This window comes from Chlorocebus sabaeus, chromosome 11, assembly GCF_047675955.1.
Source record: "Chlorocebus sabaeus isolate Y175 chromosome 11, mChlSab1.0.hap1, whole genome shotgun sequence".
Lineage (NCBI taxonomy): Eukaryota > Metazoa > Chordata > Mammalia > Primates > Cercopithecidae > Chlorocebus > Chlorocebus sabaeus.
The window spans coordinates 61,640,081-61,665,671 of record NC_132914.1 but is presented as its reverse complement, the minus strand read 5'-3'; the positions used below and the strand labels follow the sequence as shown (position 1 = coordinate 61,665,671).

The following is a 25,591-nucleotide window of genomic DNA, read 5'->3' as shown; positions in this document are numbered from 1 at the left end:
GGCACGATCTCGGCTCACTGCAACCTGTACCTCCGGGATTCAAGCGATTCTGCTGCCTCAGCCTCTCAAGTAGCTGAAATTATAGGCATGCACCACCATGCTTGGCTAATTTTTTTTGTATCTTTAGTAGAAATGAGGTTTTACCATGTTAGTCAGGATGGTCTTGAATTCCTGACCTCAAATAATCCTCCCACCTCAGCCTTCCAAAGTGCTAGGATTGGTGTGAGTCACTGCACCCAACCTAAAGTTAGCAAGTTCTTGCTGTCATTCCTGAGAAATAGGCTATGCATATAAGTATATACACTTACTTTTTTTAACCATTTAAAAATTTTATATTTTTGGAAATATTATTTCTTCTTCCAATCTGATTAGTATGTTTTCTTTTAATAAAATGGTTTTTTGAAGCCCCAAAACTGAAGTACAGTTAAGGATATGATTCCTAAGGGGAAGAGATCTCATGTAGTGATTCCCAAATGCTAATGTAAAAGTGGTTTTCTGAGCTCTTTGGGAAGCTTAAGAAAAATACCCATCCCTGAGCCCTTCCTCCTCTTTCCTAACAGGGTAAAATTTAGTGGTTCTGGTTATGTGCCCAGAAACCTCTGTTTTCAGAGTTCCCTGTGATAATGATACATGGTCTCTGCACACAAAAATATTGGGTAACTAAGAGAAAGATGCCAACTCCAGGATAGAACAGGTACTGAACCTTACTGATGTGTGTGCGTGCATGTGTATGTGTGTGTCTCGTAGGAATGATTAGTATTAATTTTTTTAAATTTGTGCCCTATCATTATTTATTTTGAGATGAGGTCTTGTTCTGTCACCCAGGCTAGAGTTCATTGGCGCTATCTTGGCTTACTGCAGCCTCGACTGCCTGGGCTGAAGTTATCCTTGCACCTCAGCCTGCCAAGTGGCTAGGACTACAGGAGCATGCCACCACCCCTGGATAATTATTTTATTTTTTTTGCAGAGAGATAGGGTCTTGCTATATTGCCCAGGCTGGTCTTAAACTCCTGCGTTCAAGTCATCCTCCTGCCTTGGCCTTCCACAGTGCTGGGATTACAGGTGTAAGCCATGTACCAAGGCCCTATCATCTGTAAACCTTCTTTGAAACACCCCACTTCCCAGAGCCTTAGGAGTTTCTCCTTTTCCCTGCAGATTTAATTTTCAAAGTTCTTAGGGCAGTTCTTAGTTGTAACCTTCATCCTCTGAGTGGATATTGATGGAGTTGGATGGAACTGGATTACAGTATGGACAAGAGATGTCTTTTTTCATCTACAATTTCCATCTTCCACCCATGCGGCCTTTCTCTAATTAATAGGGAATGACTGATTACAGACACATCCTAGCCTGAAAATGATCTAAATTAGAGGCTTTGGGTTAATTTGAACAACATAAATTCTTTAAGGAATTCTGAAAAGTTGAACTTCTGTATAATGATTTTCTTTGGGAAGTGGGATTCCTTTATGTATCAACTAACATGATTTTGCCCTTTGCTAGGTTAACGTGCTTTTTTCTGTAGACTTTTTGATCTGGCATCTGTGCTACACCAAACATTTCTCTTTTATGGTTTCAGTGTTCTAAAGAAATAATTCATATTTTGGTATTCTGTTATATTGAAAAAGTTAAACCTCTTCCCAAAGGATCCATTTATCTTTCAGGGAATGTCCCAGTGTAGCTGATCCATGTCAGAACTCTTATAACAAATTTTGTGAATAGTACTATGCTTCAAATGCTGAAACGCCTTTGTATTAAAAAATTAATGAGTGTGATGAATAGCATGGAATCTAAACCTCTGGCCTTGATTTAACATGTAGATCCTATATGAGTTATTGCAATGTCTAGTCTGCTTTCACAGATGAATGGAAAGTATGTTTTGGTTTTTTTCTTCTGAAAGCCAGTTGTGTTCACAGTAGAATGGTATTAAAAAAGGCTTCCTTCTTTGGTAAATTTATAATGAGATGGAGTTTTGCTTTTGTTGCCCAGGCTGGAGTGCAATGGTGCAATCTCGGCTCCCTGCAACCTCCACCTCCTGGGTTCAAGTGATTCTCCTGCCTCAGCCTCCAAAGTACCTGGGATTACAGGCGCCTGCCACCATGCCCAGCTAATTTTTGTATTTTTAGTAGAGACCGGGTTTTACCATGTTGGCCAGGATGGTCTCGAACCCCTGACCTCAGGTGATCAACCCCCGCTCAGCATCCCAAAGTGCTAGGATTATAGGTGTGAGCCACTGCACCTGGCCAGTTTATAACGTTATTAAGCATATATAAGTTCTTGTTTAGGAATCACAGTCATTTGTGATTCTGCATTTCAAATTGAATTATTAACAAATTGAACTATATTAATAATATAATTATATAAGTTTAATTGTGTGCCATTTGGCAGAAGAAACATGAACTTAGCTTGTATAAGGTCACAGTATCTGCTGTTCCTGGAGTACTTTTGAGGAGCAGTAGAACTTCGGTTTTTGTTTTTGTTTTCCAAAGAAGCACCAATGGAACATTTTCTGATTCTGCAGAAGTTTTTACACATTTAGTTATTGTTTTGTGGGTATAAAAGAAAATTCTGGCTAATTTTCCTTGGTTAAAACAAATTTGCAAGACAGATTGTAAATGCAAATTAATATTTACTTTCCTAAATCAAGACTATAATATTAAATAATACTTTTAAAGAAAGAAGAGAGCCATCACTTATGCATTCTAGAACATTAAAAAAATCTCTATGGTATGGCAATAATAAACCATTCCGTGATTTTAATTCTTTTTTTTGTTGTTGTTGTTTTTTTTTGAGACGGAGTCTTGCTCTGTCGCCCAGGCTGGAGTGCAGTGGCCGGATCTCAGCTCACTGCAAGCTCCACCTCCCGGGTTTACGCCATTCTGCTGCCTCAGCCTCCGGAGTAGCTGGGACTACAGGTGCCCGCCACCTCGCCCGGCTAATTTTTTGTATTTTTTTAGTAGAGACGGGGTTTCACCGTGTTAGCCAGGATGGTCTCGATCTCCTGACCTCGTGATCCACCCGTCTCGGCCTCCCAAAGTGCTGGGATTACAGGCTTGAGCCACTGCGCCCGGCCGATTTTAATTCTTAAATTTAATAAAGTATAAAAATAATTTTATAGCTAGAATTTAAAGAACATTAAAAAATTGATCTACATATATTTGTTTGCATTTTAGGAAGTACACTTTCTTGATCTGAATGCTTTAATTCACAAATTTCTCACAAAAGGCAGAACTACAATTTATTTAGCCCTTATGCCCGCTTTTCGTCAAAAAAAGATTTTTGATGATAAGGCTGTTAATAAGACATTTTGTTAGTTGCATGTGTATAGTTAACAAGGTTAATTATTGCTCAATGAAAATTTAATAAGCAAAACTAATAGTAGTGCAATTTCTGTGGAATGCGCTCTCTCCTAGGCATTTGACATGCTTAGATTTTAATAGTGAAGACCTTCAAAGTCTTCCGTGATAGTGTCCCAGCCTATCTTTTCAAATTCATCTGCTACCTCCCATCAAGTGCTTTACATTGCAGCCAAATTCTTACTACAAAGAAAAACTTAAAAAGAGCCAGGTGCAGTGTCTAATGCATGTAATCCTAGCACTTTGGGAGGCCAAGGTGGGCGGATCACTTGAGGTCAGGAGTTTGAGTCCAGCCTGGCCAACATGCTGAAACCCCATCTCTACTAAAAATACAAAAATCAGACAGGTGTGGTGGTGTGTGCTGTAATCCCAGGTACTTGGGATGCTGAGGCAGGAGTATCACCTGAACCCGGGAGGTGGAGGCTGCATTGAGCTGCAATTGTGCCAGTGCACTCCAGCATAGGCAGCAGAGTGAGATTGTGAGAGAGAGAGAGAGAGAGAGAGAGAGAGAGAGAGAGAGAGAGATCATTGAGGATTTTAAGCAGAAGTCCAAAAACACCCCATAGTCTAATACTCAATATGTTCATCATAAGGATTTGCCATTTCCTACCTCTCTGCTTAGGATCCTGTTATTTTTATGCTCAGAATGTCCTTTTATTGTTCTATCATGTATCAGTTTGCTATTGCCACAATAAGTCTGCATAACAGACCTCCAAATTTACACTTGTGGGTTTGCAGGCCTACTAGGGTTGGCTGACCTGAGCAAGGTTCAAGTGGGTAGCTCTGCTTAACACTGTTTGTTTCACTGGGTTTGACTTTTTACTGTGAGCTTTGGGCTTGGGTCTGCTCCACATGTGTTCATTCTGAGCGTAAGGTTGGAGGGGAAGTAGCTACCCAGTAGCAATGTCCAAAGCACAAAAGTATGACCCAGCTAAGCTCATTTTAAGCCTTTGCTTGCATCCAATCTGTTAGCATCTCTTTGGCCAAAGCAAGTTAGGTGGCCCAGTCCATATTCCATCGGTAGGAAAGGAGCTGCGAAATTACAAAACAAAGGGTGAGGAATCATGAATGGGAGAAGATTGGGGCTGGAAAATCAAGCCCCTGTCTTCATATGGCAAAATCCTGCCTACTCTTCCCCCTGCTTTTCTATTTTGTTTAAAAAAATGCATAATATCAAATTTACCATCTTTTTTTTTTTTTTTTTTTTTTTTGAGACAAGATTTGGCTGTATCACCTTGGCTGGAATGCAGTGGCCTGATCTCAGCTCACTGCAACCTCCACCTCCCGGGCTCAAGAGATTCTCCTGCCTCAGCCTCCCGAGTAGCTGGGACTATAGGCGCATATCACCACGTCTAGCTAATTTTTGTATTTTTGTAGAGATGGGATTTTGCCATGTTGCCCAGGCTGGTCTTGAACTCGTGAGTTCAAGGGACCCGCGCATCTCAGCCTCCTGAAGTGCTGGGATTACAGGCATAGGCCACCGCCCCCAGCAGATTCATCATTTTAACTTTGTTTATGTATCCAGTTCAGTAGTGTTAAGTATATTCACAGTCTTTTGTAGTAGATCTTCAGAATATTTTCATCTCACCTCACTGAAACCCTATACTCATTGACCAACATTTTCCCCCCTCCCAGCCCTGGGCAACCACTGTTCTGTTTTCTGTTTCTGTGAGTTTGACTACTCTGGATATCACATATAAGTAGAATCATATAGTATTTGTCTTTTTGTGACTGACTTATTTCAGTTACCGTAATGTCCGTGAGGTTCACCCATGTTGTAGCATGTGACAGGATTTCCTTCTTTTAAGGCTGAGTAGTATGTATGTACCATATTTTCTTTATCCATTCATTTGTCAGTGAGCATTGGAGTTGTTTCTACCTCTTAGCTATTTTAAGCATCATGGCTCAATTCAAAGCCATCTCCTCTATGGCTTCCACAATCTTTTGACCAAAAGGAATTGTTCCTTCCTCTGAAATGTTATTTTATTCATAATAAATGTATTAGTTTCTACTTTGTATTCATTATAAATGCCTCCTTCTGCCATGGAAGGTCCAGTAGGGCACATCTCTGGGTAATTTTTTATATCTTCAATGTATTGGTATTTAAGAATTAGTAAATAAGTTGTTTAAATGAAAAGATGTTACAGATTTTGTTTTGTCATGGTAAAATGTACATAACATAAAATTTATCATTCTGGGTGCAGCAGACCACTGTAGTACACATATGCCTATGTAACAAAGCTGTACGTTCTGCACATGTGAAAAAAAAATTTATCATTTTGGCCTGGCGTGGTGGCTCACACCTGTCATCCCAGAACTTTGGGAGGCTAAAGCAAGAGGATTGCTTGAGGCTAGGAGTTCAAGACCACCCCGGGAAACAGCAAGACCCTGTCTCTACAAAAACTTTAAAAATTAGCTGGGTGTGATGGTGTGTGCCTGTAGTCCCAGCTACTAAGGGAGCTGAGGTGGAAGGATTCCTTGAACCTGGAAGGTTCATGCTGCATTGAGCTGTGCAGTGAGACCTTGCCTGTAAATAAACAAATAAATAAATAAACAAATAAGAACGTACACCTTTTGGAAAGAACTCCATGGTGCAGATTTGCAAAGCAGAAAGGCAGTGTTCCTAAAGTGGAGTTTAGTGTTTCATTAGAATATTACACAAATCTATTCATTTTATATTTTCCTCTATTCTATGGAGACTTCCTTCCTTCCTTCCCTTTTTCCTTCCTTCCTTCCCTTTTTCCTTCCTTCCTTTCCTCAGAGCAGATGATCTCTGCAAATAGTTGTTAATTTATTCTGTATTAAGACTATTCAGACTCTTTCAAGCTTGCTGCCGTAGCTTAGGTGGATATTTTTGGATTACAGCCACTTAACAGAGCCTCCTATAATACGAGTTGTGAATAGCTATGAGGCACATGGCAGTGGAAACAGGGAAATGATACATCATAATGCTAATCTCTAAGTCTTGGCAGACTAACATTAACATGAATTTTTAGCTCTTCTTGAGGTCAAAAAATAGCTTCAACATTCACATTTATCTTTAATAAATGTTGAGCACTTAAGCACTGTTAGTGTATGTTATGGAAGAGCTTGTTCGGAATTCTTTCTGAAGGTTTGGACAGGGAATTTATGTCCTCTTAAGGAGAGCATTGCCTATAAATGATGATTTCCAGCCAAAAGCAGTAGAAAGATAACAATAGTGTTATTTGTACTAGAATTTTCTCTAATTTCATGTCGTTAATCCTGTGATTAACAGTCTTACTATGTTCCTAGTTCCTGGGCAGATTTTCCTAATAGCCATGATTATAGAAGTTTGTGATATTTAATGCTTATAAGTGTCAAGGGGCCTAAAAGCTAAGGTGGCTTTCTTACAATTCAAAGATTTTGAGACTTACTCTATAATAGGGTTTTGCATGTGTACATTTAAAACATTTTTAAAAATATATAGTATTTAAGTAGATTTTTAAAAAAAGTGTTATCCTTGTATAGGGGACATGCTAATCTTCTCTGTATCATTCCAATTTCGGTATATGTGCTGCTGAAGTGAGCTTTTTTTTTTTTTTTTAAAGACAGGGTTTCACTCTGCTGTCCATGCTGGAGTGCAGTGGTGTGATCATGGCTCACTATAGCCTCAACCTCCCAGGCTCAAGCAATCCTCCCACTTCAGCCTCCCAAGTATCTAGGCCTACAGGCGCACTCCACCAGGCCTCGCTAATTTTTTTATACTTTAAGTTTTTGTAGAGACAGGGGTCTCACTATGTTGCCCAGGCTGGTTTCAAACTCCTGGGCTCCTAATGATCCTCCTGCTTTGGCCTCCCAAAGTGCTAAGATTACAGATATGAGCAACTGCTCTCAGTGAACTTTCTTAGTGTTCATTCTAAAATATATAATGTTTGAAAAGTCCAAATTAATTAAACACATAAGCTAGAAGATTTGAGATCTGGTTTATCTTTCTGATTTTTTGTGTATTTATTTATTTTTTTACTTTAATTTTTTTAAGTTCTAGGGTACATGTGCAGGATGTGCAGGTTTGTTACATAGGTAAACATGTGCTGTGGTGGTTTGCTGTACCTGTTAACCCATCACCTAGATATTAAGCCCAGCACGTGTTAACTCTTTTCCCTTATGCTCTCCCCGGCACCTCCCTCCCCAAGTAGGCCCCAGTGTATGTTGTTCCCCTCCCTGTGTCCACATGTTCTCATTGTTCAGCTCCTACTTATAAGTGAGAACATGCAGTGTTTAGTTTTCTGTTCCTATTAATGTTAGTTTGCTAAGGATAATGGCTTACAGCTTCATCCATATCCCTGCAAAGGACATGATCTCGTTCCTTTTTATGACCGCATAGTATTCCATGGATTGTGTATATTATTAGACTTGATCTCACCAATGTTTTAACTGCCTCAGCTGGAAGGATGTTGATGTAAAATGCAGATAACATGAATAACAACATTTCACATGATAATCGGTTTATCTCTTACAATGTCCAACCTAGTATGGATTCTCTTAACTGTAATCCTTTTAATTAGTATTTAAGTAGATTTAAACAAAAATCCTAGGTATACTTGTGATTTTTTTTTTTTCTAATTGTTTAGTTGATAACCAGCATGTTCTTTTTCACCAGTAGCCAAAATCGAACTGTGTGAGAAGCATCCATCTCATTAACAATGAAGACATCAAATGCACTCAGGCCTGTAGATCATCTACCATAGTGCCTGGAACATATAATGTGCTCAATAAATACAAGTACTTCCCCTGCCTTTACAGTGGGATCACTTGCTGAGGTGATTCCGCAACCTCTGCAGGTGCTGTGAATCTTTAGGAAGAGTGTAAGCGCTTGATGTAGACTTCTGGAGAAGAGCATGTATCAGGCCTGGCAGCCACTAGGCGTTTCTCAGAAGAGAAACTGAGCAAGAAAGCTCCGTGTGGTCTGTACAGAAAGGACTCTCTTTGCCATTCTATTCCACTGTTATAGAACTTCGTTCAGCCCATAACCAGCAGGCAGAGTTAATGAGGCAGAGACTTGGATTCATATCTTTACATAGTTGGTCACCACATTGACTAAATTTCTGCTTGAGTCATAATGTTCTGGATAGACAAAAGAGCGAACAGAGGAGGCAGCTATTACTTCCGCTTTAGGAGGAGTTAAAACTAGGGTGGCCATATGTCTGTTTTCCTGAGAAATTACATAGTCAGACTACTGAAGTGGGACAGAGGTATTAGGAAATGAGAAGATGTAACTGGGGAACCTGACCTCGTCTGGAAGTAGACAGAGAAAGCTTTTCTAGAGAAGTGACTGATGAGGAGACCTGAAATATAAGGAAGAAGTACAGTATTGATGAAAATGGGTCATGCTGTCACTTGTCTAGGGTCCCTGAACTTGCCCTTTTTTCCCTGTGCCTAGAAGAGAGGATGTCCCACATCATGTTCTTTTCCCTCTAAACATTACTATTACATGTGAAGTAGAACAGTGTTTTACAAACAGCAGGTAGTAATCCATGGGTTATAAAGTTAACTTAGTGAGTTAGTAATCTGACTTAATATATATAGTAGAAAATAAATATATATTTAATATATATTAGAAAATATCAAGTAGAAAATAAAATATATTTAACGTATATTAGAAAATATCAATAGCGGAAGTAATAGCTGCCCCCTCTATTCGCTCCTTTGCCCCTAGAACATTATGACTCAAGCAGAAATTTAGCACAGTACATTGTACATAGTAAGAAAATATTGAAATAAAATAATATTTATGTGTGCAGGTACTTGGTCACAATATAAACTGTGTTTTTTACTATAGATCATAGTCAAAAACTGTTTTTGGAGACAGGGTCTCCCTCTGTCAAGCGCAGTAGTGCGATCACAGCCCACTAGTCTCAGCCTTTCAGCCTTGCTGGGCTCAGGTGATCTTCCCACCTCAGCCTTCTGAGTTGAGTAGCTGGGGCCACAGGTGCACACCACCACACTTGACTAATTTTTGAATGTTTTGTAGAGATGGGGTTTTTCCATGTTGCCCAGGCTGGTCTCATGAACTTCTGGGCTCAAGCAGTCCACCCGCCTCTGCCTCCCAAAGTGCTGGGTTTACAGGAATGAGCTACTGTGCCCAGCATCAGAAACTTTTACACATTTTGTCTAGGACAAATGGAAGTCAAATTGCACTACTGTCTTGAACTCCTTGTAGTATAGTTACATTTTCAGTTATTTAATTAATATCTGGAGAAAGTGAGAATAAGAAGAATGTGGCTCAAACTGGGAAGGGACTACATTATTCAGTGCTTCCTAGGCCTTTTTACGGATTTGGGGTTTTATCCTAAGATAAATGGAAAGTGATTGAAGTGTTAGCTATTTCTTATTGGGTCACTGTTTGTTTGTTTATTTGTTTGAGACAGAGTCTTGCTCTGTCGCCCAGGCTGGAGTTTAGTGGCGCGATCTCAGCTCACTGCAACCTCACCCCCCCAGGTTCAAGCAATTCTCATGCCTCAGCCTTCTGAGGAACTGGGATTACAGTCACGCGCCAGCATGCCTGGCTAATTTTTGTATTTTTAGTAAGGATGGGGTTTCACCATGTTGGCCAGGCTGGCCACCATTTTGTTTTTAACTATAATTAAAGATGAAGGGAATTTGGGAACCAGGATTGAATAAAGACTGTCTAATAAATAAATGCTCTATTTCTCTAATAAACGTTTATTTTATCTACTGTGTTTTCCATATAAGCTTATAGTATGTACTGTCATCTGCAAGACAGGTTTAGTACCTCATGGCATTACTGTGAACATTAAATGAGTTTATATGTGTCATCTATACATTCAACAGATGTTTTAGTGACTTTTTTTGTTTTACCTCCGCCTCTTTAGGACCACACTCTGAAAAGAGCATGCCTTGTTTCAATGATTGTTTTAGTCATACAATTCCCAGAATAAATAAAATACGCTCAGAAAGAATTATAGCTAATTTAGGCCAGGCATGGTGGCCCACACCTGTAATCCCAGCACTTTGGGAGACCAAGGTGGAAAGAACACTTAGGGTTTGAAACCAGCCTGGGCAACACAGGGAGACCTTGTCTCCACAGAAAATGGAGTGCGTGCCTATAGTCTCAGCTGCTTGGGATGCTAAGGCGAGAGGCTCACTTGAGCCCAGGAATTGAGCTGCAGTGAGCCATGATTGCACAACTGCACTCCAGCCTGGGTGACAGAGCAAGACCCAGTCTAAAATAAATTAAAAAAAAAAAAAATGAATTGTAGCTAATTCGGTATTTCTGTTGTTGAAAAGAAAGTGGCCACTATTCTCAGGCTATTTCCACAGGAAAATATGATGTTGACATAATTTTGAAATGGTGAAATTATATCAGAATTTTAAAATAAATCAACATGTAGTTCTTCCATCTTTTCTTCCCCTGTCCTGAAACATAATATTATTTGTTTGGCCATATTGTTGCTTTGTGGTTAGAAAAATGTCAGTGTGGCAAGTGAAGTAACATTTCCACGTATCTCTATTAATTTCTCTCTTCCCTTTAGATTTCACCACCCAATCCTCAGTCCTTTGGAAAGCAGTTTCCAGCTGGAAGTTGACGTCCTGTGTCATCTCCTGAAAGCCCAGGCCCAGGTCTCAGAGTGGAAGTTCCTCCCATCTCTGGTTAATTTACACAGTGCGCACACCAAGCTGCAGACCTGGGGCCAGATCTTTGAGAAACAGCGGGAGACCAAGAAACATCTGTTTGGAGGGCAGTCTCAGAAGGCCGTGCAGCCTCCACACCTTTTCCTTTGGCTGATGAAACTCAAAAACATGCTTCTTGCCAAGTTTAGCTTTTACTTTCATGAGGCTCTGAGCCGACAAACTACTGCTTCAGAAATGAAAACGTTGACAGCAAAAGCTAACCCAGACTTTTTTGGAAAGATTTCCAGCTTCATCAGGAAATATGATGCTGCCAATGTGTCCTTAATTTTTGACAACAGGGGTTCTGAGAGTTTTCAGGGTCATGGTTATCACCACCCCCATTCCTACAGAGAGGCCCCCAAGGGTGTGGACCAGTATCCAGCTGTAGTGTCTCTGCCCAGCGACAGGCCAGTCATGCACTGGCCCAATGTCATCATGATCATGACGGACCGCACATCTGATCTGAACAGCTTGGAGAAAGTGGTCCACTTCTATGACGACAAAGTTCAGAGTACCTACTTCCTAACCCGCCCGGAACCTCACTTTACCATTGTTGTCATTTTTGAGTCAAAGAAATCTGAGAGAGACTCCCACTTTATTTCCTTCCTCAATGAGCTCTCACTTGCCCTTAAGAACCCCAAAGTGTTTGCAAGTCTGAAACCTGGATCCAAAGGTTAGCAGGTGATTTGTGTGGAGGGGTTTCAAGACTAGAAACTGTTCTTAATTACCCTAATGATCTACAGTGGTCTGTGATTAGAGTTTATGTCCACTCATGCCTCTTTCAGAACTAAATTAAAGACAGATCCTTCCTGTGTTGCACACTTTATAAGCAATTAAGGCCAGTTGAGTTGAGTATCCAAAGAATAATCTAGGAAGTGGTCATGGGCTACCATGTATCTCCATGGTACAGCAAAGTAGTTGCAGTATTTCCCCCTATTTTCTTATATTTCTTGTAGATTGAATATTTATTGGGCTTTTTTCCCCCCATATGTTTTTCTGTTGTTCTAAACGTGTTCTACTGCAATTCCGGACACCCTCTCTGTTTCCCTCCTTGGAAGAGTAATAGGGGTGAGATACTAAATGGCCTTTTTAGAATTAAGGACTGTATGTGTTCTGTCTCATAAATTAGCAGATGAATATGGAGTTAGTAGTTTTATGATTCTGATCTACAAATTAACATTTATGATGCCAAAATGAGGGTCTTGGTAAGAAATTTCTATCAGTTATTGAAACTGAAGGTGAATCAGATTGGTAGCATAACGTAAGTAAGATTTTAACAGTTCAGAAGATCCTCATGGCAGCTTTAATAGCCATAGGTTCTTTTGGGGTGATGTATACACCTAACTGCATTTGTTTTGACTTCTTTAATGTTTGAATGTTTCACTCAGTTTTAAAGTCAGCATAAGCCATCATGTGGGCTTTCTTCATTCTTCAGCATATTACCCGCTTGGCTTTCTGTTTATCACTTTTCTGCTGAAATGTACATGTTTGGCTCTAGTCCTGGGTTATTTTTAGGCTTAAAAGCATGCAGTTGGTTTTTCAGCTGCTTTTAGATACTCATGCAACATAGCCTACTTTTATAAAATCACAATGAAGGTCTTCATACCCTGCACCTGCTAAAAATCAGTTGTGCGCCTGAAAGACCTTTTCATAGTTGAGTAATAACCTCAGTACTTAAGTACTTCTGAACTTGGGTTTCATGCCTGCCCCCCACAAATTGTGTTTAGAAGCAGCACTGCATCTTAGCACGTGCTGCCTTATCCCTTTCCTTCAGCAGGTGTTCATGGGAAGTAGGTGGATCAGTGAAGGCATAATGGGCTGTGGAGACCTTCACTTCTAGATTATTGATTCAAAATAAAAAGAAGCCACAAAGAGTAATTGAGTTGTTACTGGTTTGATGGTTCCTTCAAAGCCTGTGTGAAATGTAATGGTCACATTCATCTTTTTTCTCATGATTGTATGGAGCCACTGTTTTACTGGGTGTCCACAGCAGGTTTGCCGGCAACATCAGCAGAGACCAGAGAACTCCTCGGAGTCCATGTAGGAAGCCTGCCCACCTTGGGTGGACTGCCTGGCAGGATAAAGAACCGGCCAGGTACGGTGGTGCATGCCTGTAATCCCAGTACTTTGGGAGGCTGAGATGCGCAGATCACATGAGGTCAGGAGTTCGAGATCAGCCTGGCCAACATGGTGAAACCCCCTCTCTACTAAAAATACAAAAATTGGCCGTGAGTGTGGTGGCGGGCGACTGTAATCCCAGTTACTATGGGGGCTGAAGCAGGAGAATCGCTTGAACCTGGGAGGCAGAGGATGCAGTGAGCTGAGATTGTGCAACTGCACTCCAGCCTAGGTGAAGGAGTGAGACCTGTCTCAAAAAAAAAAAAGAAGAGGAACTAAGAAACTCTGGCCTATTTTTTATTTTCTGGGAAGAACATGTGTTTTTCCTTTTTTTTTCAAGACAGGGTCTTGTTCTGTTGTCCAGGCTGGAGTACAGCGGCACAATCATGGCTCACTGCAGCCTCACCCTCCTGGGCTCAAGTGATCCTCCCACATCAGCCTCCTAAGTAGCTGGGATTACAGCATGAGCCATCACACCTGGGTCTCACTATGTTGCTCAGGCTGGTCTCAAACTCCTTGGCTCACACGAGGTTCCCACCTCGGCCTCCCAAAGCACTGGGATTATAAGCATACACCACTGCACCTGGCCTCCTTTCTTTTTCTTTAAAAATGGTCATAAGCTTTGTAAAAAGCCAGTTTGCTTTAAATAGAAAGTAGTGATTTACCTCTGCATTTTATTCACTCAGGTTCTATAAAAAAATCTCAGCAGATTCTATAACATTGATCTTACCTAAGAAATTGAAAGCAATTGGAGCTAAAAAGTCAAATCACTTTTCCTCTCTTTTGTGTTTTGCCAAGAAACTAAAAAATATTCCTTGGTATGCGTGTATTTTTTTCATTTTTTTCCTCTTAGATTAAACCACCATTAGCCTTAATGACACAGTCCCCCAAATACCTGGAAGAATATATGCTTCAGTGGAACCCAGAGATAGGTGTATGTAAAGCATATATATGCTATTTAAATAACCAGTCCTCACCTGAACATACTTGAATTATATGTCTATCTTTAAGCATAAACACAAAAAGAATTTCAAAGAACAGAAGACAGATGTGAATATTAAGAAAATCTAAGACTATATATATTTATGAATTACTGTGCAGCTGTCATAGACTTACTGGAGCAGTTTTTGAAGATTCAATATTGATACTTAAATTATTTCTTAAGCTCTTCAATAAAGTTTTCTAATTATAAAAAAACCCACATAATTTGGTTCAAGTCAAGAAACAAAGTCATTTTACTCTAAGATTTATTCTCTAAATACAGTAATGAGATCTGTAAAGTCTGTGTTTTGCTAATTAAAAGAGTAAATCTGCATATTTTCTGCAGACTGCTTTCTTTGAATTTGTTTCTAAACCATAACTTGATAAGTTTTTATGGGTAACTGGGAGTTTGGTCAACACCGAGTTTGCCAAGGGGTTCCATCCAGGAGTATTTCATTTTAGGATGCTGTTTGGACACAGGGTTTGTAACTTTGTTCTCTCTGGGTCCTACCTGATCTCTGGCTGTGTCATTTCAGGGAGTGTGTGAAAATAAAGCCCAATTCTTAACCAAGAAGCCAATACCCTTAATATAATTGCTTTGGATATTTGGACATATTGGGGGAAATATTTCCAAATACTTTTTTTTTCTGTCGCCCAGGCTTGAGTACAGTGGCATGATCATAGCTCTCTGCAGCTTTGAACTCCTAGGCTCAATGATCCTCTTGCCTCAGCCTCCCAAGTAGCTAGGACCATGCCTGGCTAATTTAAAAAATATATTTTAGAGATGGGGTCGTACTCTGTTGCTCAGGGTGGTCTCGAAATACTGGGCTCAAGTGTTCCTCCCTCTTTAGCCTGCCAAGTGGGAATACAGGTGTGAGCCACTGTGTCCAGCAGAAAATGTACTTTCTAGAAAGAAAATAATTGATACTTCACTACATTCTCAGGGAATTCCCCCAGGTGATCTTTAAAATACGTCTACCCTTTTGATCTAGAAGCAGACTCGCGATTTTGTTCATTTGGCAAATCAGCCTCTGAGCTCAACTTCCTTGTCTGTAAAATGGAACTATGGAAATGTGGGCTGCCTTTTCAAAGGGTAGTGTTAGGATGGAACGAGATCATGTGTGTAAAAAAGGCTTTGGAAACTCTGGAATTTGAAGGCTATATAAATAAAAGATGGACCACTCTTTTCTTAAATTCGGCACCTTTCCTGTTCTTTTCTTTCTCTTCAATTCTGTGGCAAACCTGTACCTAGTTATTATGTTTGAAAGAGAAGTGGTTTAGAAGAGGAGGCAGATAAATGCCTAACCAACCTACCCACTCTTCCTATTTTAGAATCTTTGTGGTTTTTTGTTTCCAAATTTTTATGGTTGGTTGATAGCATTTTAGTTCTTCTATATTATGATTTCTTTTTTTTCTCTTGGTTACTCTATCAATTACTAAGCGAGGTGTTTTAAAATCTCCAACACTGCTTGTGGATTTGTGATTTTCTTCCTTTACTTCTGTCAGTTTTTCCATCCTGTATTTTGGAGTCCTGTCATTAGGCCCATATACATTTATAGTTTTTCCTTCACTTGTAGTCACCATTTTATTTTTAAGAAGTTTCCTGCTTATCTCCACTGCTACTGCTTACTCCAAAGTCCATTTTGCCCATGTTTTTATCGCCCTTCCAACTTTCTTATGCTTATTGTTTGTGGTGTGTGTGTGTGTGTTTTCCATATTCTCATTTTTAACTTACTTATTTTTATATCTTTGTATTTGAAGTATCTACAGACAGAACTAAGGAGATAAGACAGATTAAAAAGAGCAACAATCTCTGCCTTTTGATGGGAATGTTTAGTTTATTTCTCCTGTAAGGTTTTTACAGTCAGGATTTTGAAGATGGTATCCTTGAACTGTCACTTAACATGTTTTTCATCCTTTTTCCCCTTTTATATTGGAAGTTAGAGCAAGATGTTTAATCAGATTCAGCTTTTCTTTGTGTAGTGGTGTTGCATATTTTATTAGGAAGCAGCTAATAACTGGCATTGCCTAGATAGACTGTATCATTAGAGGTTATAAACTGGTAATATTCTAATTGTTATTCCTTTTCTCATTAGCCAGAATACACCTACAAAGAGAAATTCACCTCCAACTATTTAGTACCTTGAAGTACAGTTCATATGGAATGGATGGATAAATCCTTGATTCTTTTGCTTTTCTTTAATTTATTTATTTATTTATTTATTTATTTATTTATTTATTGGGATGGAGTTTTGTTCGCTCTTGTTGCCCAGGCTGGAGTGCAATGGCACGATCTCGGGTCACCACAATCTCCGCTTCCAGGATTCAAGTGATTCTCCTGCCTCAGCCTCCTGAGTAGCTGGGACTACAGGAACGTGCCACCACACCCAGCTAATTTTTGTATTTTTGGTAGAGTTGGGGTTTCACTATGTTGGCCAGGATGGTCTCGATCTCTTGACCTCATGATCTGCTCGCCTCAGCCTCCCAAAGTGCTGGGATTACAGGCGTGATCCACCGCGCCCGGCCTTTATTTATTTTTACTAGTTCTTAACATATTGAGTTAGTTCCTTAGCATCTTCCAGACACTGGGGAGTTTTAAAAGAAATGTATATGAATGTATAAAGATTTCTGCCTCTTAGGTTTAACCCTGAATTTGAAATAAAGCAGCCATTTTCTCCCTGACCACAAGGGGTTTTTTTTTTGGTAAATATTATGACTTTCCCTTATTTCTTCCTCATGGTTAATTTTCTCTCTTAACTATTGACTATTTTCCTCCACATTTTTTCCTCTCACTCTCCCTCTATCAGTCTCTCTTCCTCCCTCTTTCCTTCTTTTCCTCTCTCCCTTCCTTCTCTCCCTCCCATCCTCTCTTACCCGTTATTTCTCCATTGCCCAGGCTGGAGTGCAGTGGCGCAATCTCCACTCACTGCAACCTCTGCCTCCTGGGTTCAAGCAATTCTCGTACCTCAGCCTCCTGAGTAGCTGGGATTATAGGCACGCACCACCACGCCCGGCTAAGTTTTGTATTTTTAGTAGAGATGGGGTTTCACCGTGTTGGCCAGGCTGGTCTCGAATTCCTGATGTCAGGTGATCTGCCTCCCAAGTGCTGGGATTACAGGCGTGACACTATGCCCAGCCCCATCCTCTCTTACCTTAGTTTCTGATTTCTTTCTCATAGATTCTGCTTTAGCCATCTTTCTTCCCATGCCTCTAAGATCCAGGACATACATCTGACCCAGTTTTGGGAAAGAGCATCTAAAAGTATTCATTTTGATTGTTTTTATAACCAGTTACTTTTTTTCAGGCAATGAGGAAGGAATACATAGAGGGGGAAAGGTCAGTGTTGATACTAACAGGGTGACCACAATTAATCCTAGCCACTTCATGAACACACAAGGCCTTTGGCCAATGCAGCCAAGCATTGCTGTATGTATTTGACAGGTTATTTGGCAGGAAAAGTTACTCTAAAATCTTTTCAAGTGTATTTTTACTATGTGATTTATTATGTAAAAGATCACTCTTAGTGTATTTGCACTAATTGTTGTATAAAAGCATTAAATTAGCCTCTGATTTTTTTCAAGTAAAAATGTAAGAAAACTAGATTTTTTTTTTTATCCTAAGTGAGAAACAAAAAACATGCTATGTGACTCCCCACGAAAGCCCTGTTTGAGTTTAATTTAGCAGTTCCCTCTATTTTTCTACCAGGTTCCTGTTACCAATGCAATTATTTCGTGGCCTTTTGCCTGAATTATCCTAAGCTGCTTCTCCAGAGGAAATGAGTCAGAAGAAATAGGCTTGATGTGCATTTCTGCCTTTGGAGACTTCTCTTGATATGGTGTAAATCCATAAGGCTTCATTAATGCCTTGTCTGCATTATTTTTTCAATCTCCTTTTGATTACAAGGTCTGTTTCTAGGGTACTTCAAATTTAAAACCATACAGTATGGGTAAAATATCACCACTAGAAAATGGAGAGACGCAAATGGGTTCCCCCGTCTGTAGTCCCTCCCTAATGTCAGAATCTGGGATTAGGGTTCTAAGTGATGGTATCACTCAGGAGAGGGTCACATGAGGCAACTACATGGGAGTGCATTCTGAAAGACGACTGCTTAGACGTGCGGCGAGGATGGCCGGAAAACGGAGGATGGCGCTTGACATTGATCTAGGAGAGGAAGATAGTCATTGGGACTTTTGCTACCTTTGTCCCGAGAGAGTGAATTCTCCTTTTGCTGGTCCTAAACACTGCAGAGTAATTCTACAATCCAGTTAAATTTGTAAATCTAATGCCTGATTTGATCTGAGATTTATAATGACTCCGCCGGTCGATCCAGCTTAGGTCTAGACTCATTTCACTTTTGTTGTGACAAGATATGACAATGTAGGACACACCCTCTACCCCCATGGTCATTCTGGTGTCAGTCATTTCAGGCTAGGCCAGTGTCAGAGCAGTCCCTGAAGCAGAAGTGGATGGGAAGATGTGAATTATTTCTAATATTCAACATTCATTAATTTAACATTGACTATGCTAAGGGTCGTGATATAGCAGTTAACCAAGACCAACATGGTGTCTGCTTGGTTGATGCTTGGAATAAGGTGATCTGGCCCCAACCAACCAGGTGGCCCAGAGCTGAAAGGGCTGTAACCAGTAGGCAGTGAATAGTGAATAGTTTTCAAACTTGTTTACTTGCGCACCTACAAATTTTGGGAAAACCATGATACTCTGATTGATTGATTTTTTTTTTTTTTTTTTTGAGATACAGTCTCGCATTGTCACCCAGGCTGGAGTGCAGTGGCGCGATCTTGGCTCACTGCAACCTCTGCCTCCCGGGTTCAAGCAATTCTCTTGCCTCAGCCTCCCGAGTAGCTGAGATTACAGGTGCCCGCCACCACGCCCAGCTAATTTTTTGTATTTTTGGCAGAGACGGGGTTTCACCGTTTTAGCCAGAATGGTCTCGATCTCCTGACCTCATGATCCGCCCGCCTTGGCCTCCCAAAGTGCTGGGATTACAGGCGTGAGCCACCGCACCCGTCCCTCTGATCGATTTTTTAAAAGAATATCTAAAATCATTATGTTTAAATAGCCTCAAAAGAAGCATTTTAATATGTATGTAAATATTGGCATTTAAAAATGTTATTTGGTCTTTTAAATGTATCCAGTGAAATCTTGGTACAATAGAGATTTGATAGCTACCATTTTCCATCTTTAAAAATACTTTAACATGCTTTGTAACAGTTGGAAATATTGTTTGATTTCTTTTGCTCCCTGAACTCCATTCTACTTCTTCCAAAAAATTTAATCCTAAAATGAATTTATTTTTTGCTTAAAAGTCTTATTGGTTACCTTATCAAATACTACTCAGTATATAATAGATGTAAGTTTTCTTTGTGTTACTGTAGGCTCTAAGAGTTTAATGACCAAATGACATTTTAATAAATATTAAACTTAAAAAATTACATTTGGCTGGGCACAGTGGCTCACATCTGTAATCCCAGCACTTTGGGAGGCCAAGGTGGTGGATCACTTGAGGTCAGGAGTTCAAGACTAGCCTGGTCAACATGGTGAAACCGGTCTCTACTAAAAATACAAAAAATTAGCCAGGCGTGGTGGCGGACACCTGTAATCCCAGCTACTCGAGAGGCTAAGGCAGGAGAATCACTTGAACCTGGGAGGCAGAGGTTGCAGTGAGCTGAGATCACACCACTGCACTCCAGCCTGGGTGACAGAGTGAGACTCTGTCTCAAAAGAAAAAAAATGTTATATTTAATTTGAAATACATTTTCTATGAAATGAGTAGGTATAATATTTACAGTGATTTGGTTAAAGAAATTGTCTAAATGTTCTTTTGTTTGTTGGACAGATATTTTTACACTCTATGATAATACCCCATGTTAAAAACTGGGAAGGGTTTGTGATTTTACCCTATTTGCTAGCTAACAACTTGCCCTGACATAGTTTCACAGATGCGGACAGAAGACACAAGACAGTTATTCTAGTAATAGCAGGAGCTAGATAACATCGTTTTTGCGTTTTTGATTTCCTAAGCTTCGGTTATCTCAGGACCAATGTGGATGGGCCCAGATGGATGTCTGCTCACATGCATGTGAGAATTCTGATCTTTGGAAACCCCAATTTTTTTTTTTTTTTTTTTTTTGAGACGGAGTCTCGCTCTGTCGCCCAGGCTGGAGTGCAGTGGCGTGTTCTCAGCTCACTGCAAGGTCCGCCTCCCAGGTTCCTGCCATTCTCCTGCCTCAGCCTCCTGAGTAGCTAGGACTACAAGCGCCTGCCACCATGCCTGGCTAATTTTTTGTATTTTTAGTAGAGATGGGGTTTCACCGTGTTAGCCAGGATGGTCTTGATCTCCTGACCTCGTGATCCGCCCGCCTCGGCCTCCCACCATGCTGGGATTACAGGCGTGAGCCGCCACGCCCGGCCCCCAATCTTTTATAATGGTTTGTAAGCATGCCTTCCCTTTGCTGCAGAGGGAGACATTCCTATTCTAGCCAGTAAGTGTGTTGGTTTCCTAGAGCTCCCATAACAAAATACCAAAAATTGGATGGTTTAAAACAACAGAAATGTATTGTCTCTCACTTTTGCAGGCTAGAAGTCTGACGTGGTGATGGCAGAGCCATCTTCCCACTGAAACCTCTAGAGATAGTGCAGAACTAAGGGCAGTTGATGCCTTACTCTCAAGACCTGCAGAACATGAAAAAAACCCATGGAAAATGGTCTGGTAATACACTATAGTAAACAGATGGGTGAGAGGTAAGTTTATTTTTTGGTGAGAGAAAGGCAGTTATTAAAGGAGGTAGAAAAAGCTTAGTTTACTAAAAGTACTTTCACAGGTTCTTAGGAGGGAGTTCATATGGAAGTTGAGGAATCTGAAATTGATTTCCTAAAAATTGATTTTCTTAAAATGATCTCTATTCTCATATCTTTTGAAAAATATTTCCATATCTCAGTAGAATCCCAGTTTGAAGTTCACTATTTTAAGGGACATGAGGTACATCTGAACTGCTCTTCTCTGGGAATCACCACATATAGTACAGCTTTGAGGTATCGATGCCATAATGCCCCCTTCTATTTTCCTGAACTTTCCAAGAAGTCTTTGCTAAAAGTTGTGGATGGGCTGAGCAATGTGATCAAAGAATTAAAAGAGGGGTTTCTGCCTTCTTTTAGGGGAGGGCAGCAGTAGCAGGAGGAAGGTTGAGTCCAGGAATTGCCAAAGGTGGTATGCCGCAGAGCCCCTGTCAGCCTGTGCACAGGGAATGTGGTCAGGAGGCAGATGAGTGGCAGAGGCAGCAGACAACTGGGTTGGGGTTCTGATTTCCAGAAATAGTAAGGAGAGGAATTTTTCAAGAGCCTGGAATTCCTGCAATTAAGCAGAATGGGGAGTTGACATTTTCCTAATGGATATTAACAAATAAATGTGACCACCTCATTTTACGCTCCCATTGGCCAACATATGGACATTCCAGTTAAAGTTTTTGACCAAATTATATACGGCTAAATTGATGTGGAATCATTCAGTTCCATAGTAAACCATTTATATAGGCACAATGACTTATTTGCCTATTGTTTCCTACTATGTTTTTTAATAACAAGGCCAGTTTTTGTGAAATGTAACATCTAGTCTAGGAAGTATAGTTGTCCTTGGAAAGCTTGAGAAAGTGCTTCTTTTAGTATTTATTAAATGTTATTTTTAGTTTGAAAACAGCACAGATCTCCAGGAGCAATAATGTTTTATGTTATTAAAGTTGAGCCCCTATAGTCTTGCTTGATTTTTAAAAGGATAGATGAATGATGTTGAGGAGAGGAAGATACATTTTTTGTCTCTGTCCTCAGGGAATTAACTTCCAAGGAAGGGGGACCACCAGCACCTGAAGAGATATCTAGCTTTAAAAAAAAATCTTATAGATTTGTCAAACTTTACAGGTGGGAATTGTAACAATATTGAAAAAATGTCAACTACTTAACAGCTGGTAAGAAAATTCTTAGGGGAAGTATTAAATGTTCAGAGAAAATACTTTGAGGAGATACTTGGAGTAGGATTGGCCTTATTACCTGCAGGGCTTTCATTTTTCCTTCCCTGGAGAGAGAATGGGGTTCAGAGGGAAGAGATTGCTGGATGTGATAGGGAGAGGAGCCAAGAGGCTCAACCTGGCCTAGCAGGATTAAATAGACCCTTAGATACACTACTGCAAAGCAGGGGGAAAACGCATAGGGGGAGGTCTCTCAGGGTGTCAGTTGTGAGGTTACAATGTAAACCTCTCCTCTCTCCTCTTTGAAACTTTCAATAACTCCTTGAGTGAATGTTTTTTTGAGGGGCCTGACTCCAAACAGAAGGAGAAGGGACAATTGACATCTAAGGGCACTATATTCTTTCTTCCTCTTTCTGTTCCTCAAGTTACAGGAGGAAAGGATTAGCAACCTCTCCTTTCATTAATAAACAAAAAAGTCTTTAATTGTATTAGCTGCTGAGGGCTTGCTGATGCATAAGATGGTGGTTGTGACTTATGTTTATCACCCATATGTATTGATTACATAGGAAGGTGATAATGGACAGAAAGGCCAAACACGATCAGCCTTCTACCTTTTCATGTGAAAGTGAGCGAAAATAAGGTGCTTTGCTGGATTAAAAAGCAAAACAGAAAAGAAGGGAAAAGCATATGAAGGAGAAGTAAAGTGCAACTCTCTTTTCCTTTTAGCTCTTAGTTTGTGCCAGTATGATGAGATGGAAGGTAGATGTGGGGTTAGACAGTTCATAAAGAGGAAAGGAAGAAAAGTAATAAAAACAAAAAATCAGAGAAGGAAGAAGTGAACACAAGAAGAGTGAAGAAAGGCCAGGCATGGCTCATACCTGTAATCCCAGCACTTTGGAAGGCTGAGGCTGGCAGATCACTTCAGCACAGGAGTTTGAGACCAGTCTGGACAACATGGTGAGACCCCATCTCTACAAAAAATACAAGGAAAAAAATTTTGCTGGATGTGGTGGCCTGCACTTGTACGTTCCAACTAGTCAGGAGGCTGAGGTGGGAGGATCACCCAAGCCTGGGAGACGGAGGCTACAATGAGCCAAGATCATGCCACTCCAGCCTGAGTGACAGAGTGAGTACTGTCACACACACACACACACAAAAGAATAGTGAAAAGAGTTACTATGGCATTCGGAAATAGAGACAGTCTTTGCTGTTCTGGTCAGTGCCATGGGCTTAAGAAGTAGGTGTACAAGACCCTTTGACTGTAGTTCAATAAGAGCAACAAAGTCCTCACTTGGGGAACCTGGTCCCTCCTTCCTGTCTTCATGGGGTATGTGAGAACCCATTCAATTCTAACTCTCAGCTATTCAGCCAGAGTCCCTGGCACTATGTTTATTAAGCTTACCACAAAAACCACTTTCTACACACAGCCTAGCAAAGGGAATTACCTTTAATGAAACAATAACAATAACAATTTTCAATGCTATTATTTCCCTATTCCATTCTGTGGGCACAATCCTCTGCTTATTCATTATCACTTCATATATAACACGTTTAAAGCATCTTTTTTGTCTTAATTATGTGGGGCTAACAAACATTTAGGGAGCATTCACCATAAACTCTGTTAGTCAATGCTGAAGCTTCCTAGTAACATTGTTGACATTTGGTATTGCCTTACTTTGTTTTTGGAGCTGGTAGGTTGCTGTTTTGATTTTATTTTATTTTATTTTATTTTATTTATTTTATTTTTTTATTTTATTTTATTTTATTTTTAACCTCTTGGGGTCTGAACTCTCTAGAGAGGCTTTGTGTCAGAAAAGCAGCCTAATTGCAAAATCTTTCCTTTGGCAGTGAAAAGATTGGGAATGAGAGTCCATGAAGACCAGCCAGTAGATGGCAACACTAAAGCAAGACACAGCTCCTTGGCTGTGGCTTCGTTTCCATCCTGGGACAACCCGTGCAGCTCGGCTTCTTTGGACAGTGGCAAGTTGAGCGGTATGAGGTTTATAAAAATGACCATTTTTACTGTTTAAGGTTGGGGCATTAATGACTGCTCTTGTAGAGACAGGTATTCAGGCAAGAATTGGCTCAAGAGGTGAGTCAGAAACTCTTCTGTCATTTCCAGTGAATTTTAACCAAGACATTCCAAATGCCTTCCTCATCTGGTGACTGTGCAGTGAGTGTCTCCTGACTCAGAAGCATCCATACATGACTGTAACTGCTGCTGCTGCTTTGTTCCTGAGGCATTCTCTGTTTGTTCTGAGACTCATGCTGCCTTCCCAAATTTTCAGACAAGAGGGCTTACCTTGCTTGGAGTGTTTAGAAGGATGAATGGAGAGTATTAATATTTTTGTGAGGGAAAAGGGAGTTTAGTGCTCCTTGAGTTTGTAATGAAAGTACATACCTCTCCCCAGATGTCCATGAACACAAATATAATTTGCTTTAATAATTTGGGAGGTTCATGGGACTCCCCATGAGTCCATGGGCCCCCAAGATAAAAATCCCTGTTTGGGAAAAGCTCTTGATGAAGTCCAAATAGGCTATTCAGGAGATATAGTAAGTCTTAAAGGTCAGTACTGTCCCAGGCAGATAAATTACTGCTGGATGTTTTCACCCGGATATCCTGTAGGCAACTCAGCACTTTCCCTTCACCAGACTTGCTCCACTTGGCATCCTTAATTCTTTCTTAGTATGACTCTTGTCCCAGTCGCCCTCTCTTCAGACTTTGGAGTCATGTTTGATTCTTCTGTTTTAGTCACTGCTGAATCTTCACAGCACTCTCATATTCGTTCCATTTTCATGGTCAGTTCTTTCTTCACTTTGGGCTATTAGTCAAGCCTGGATTAGAAATGTCATCTCCTGCTTGGTCTTTCACCTTCTGTGTCTTTCTATTCCAGGCCTGCCTTCTTACCTTTGCTAGGGAATTATTTGAAAACCTTGAGCTGGTTGTATCTCTTTGGCTCTGCCTCTTGCTCCCTTTTTTTTTTTTTTTTTTTGAGACAGAGTCTCGCTCTGTTGCCCAGGCTGGAGTGCAGTGGCGCGATCTCGGCTCACTGCAAGCTCTGCCGCCCGGGTTCACGCCATTCTCCTGCCTCAGCCTCCCAAGTAGCTGGGACTACAGGCGCCTGCAACTACACCTGGGTAATTTTTTGTATTTGTAGTAGAGATGGGGTTTCACCGTGTTAGCCAGGATGGTCTTGATCTCCTGACCTCGTGATCCGCCCGCCTCAGCCTCCCAAAGTGCTGGGATTGCAGGTGTGAGCCACCGCACCCAGCCCCACTCCCTCTTTTTAAAAAGTCTTGATTAAGTAGCTCCCCAGAGTCTGATGGAAGAAGTCCAGTTCTGACAATCAGGTTCAGCCTTTTTTTTTTTTTTTTTTTTTTCCTCAGGTTCAGCCTTTTTTTTTTTTTTTTTTTTTTCCTCTTTCGCCGTTTCCTTGCTTTACCTCAGTTTTACACAAAATGGATACCTGGCCGGCCATGTATTTTCTTGCCTGGTCATGTATTTTCTTG

General features: G+C 40.5%; 1 protein-coding gene and 1 non-coding gene across 4 annotated transcripts in view; one reads left to right on the top strand and one right to left on the bottom strand.

Annotated features, from left to right (window-relative positions):
* The window catches only part of KICS2 (KICSTOR subunit 2), a 36,259-nt gene extending 11,178 nt beyond the window's left edge, over positions 1-25,081 (top strand). The window contains exons 3-4 of one of the 3 annotated variants that reach the window (XM_037996846.2): positions 10,865-11,676; positions 23,930-25,081. In XM_037996846.2, coding sequence (XP_037852774.1) covers positions 10,865-11,676; positions 23,930-24,111 — 994 coding nt within the window. In that variant the 3' untranslated portion in view covers positions 24,112-25,081. Of the gene's footprint in view, positions 1-10,864; positions 16,785-17,807; positions 17,897-23,929 lie in introns of those variants that run through there. The other 2 variants (XM_037996847.2, XM_073020914.1) reach the window with 2 other exon arrangements.
* Positions 6,795-6,899, bottom strand: LOC119623973 (U6 spliceosomal RNA). Its single transcript, XR_005240074.2, has one exon. It is a non-coding gene; the product is annotated as a U6 spliceosomal RNA (small nuclear RNA).
* Positions 25,082-25,591: the final 510 nt, after the last annotated feature.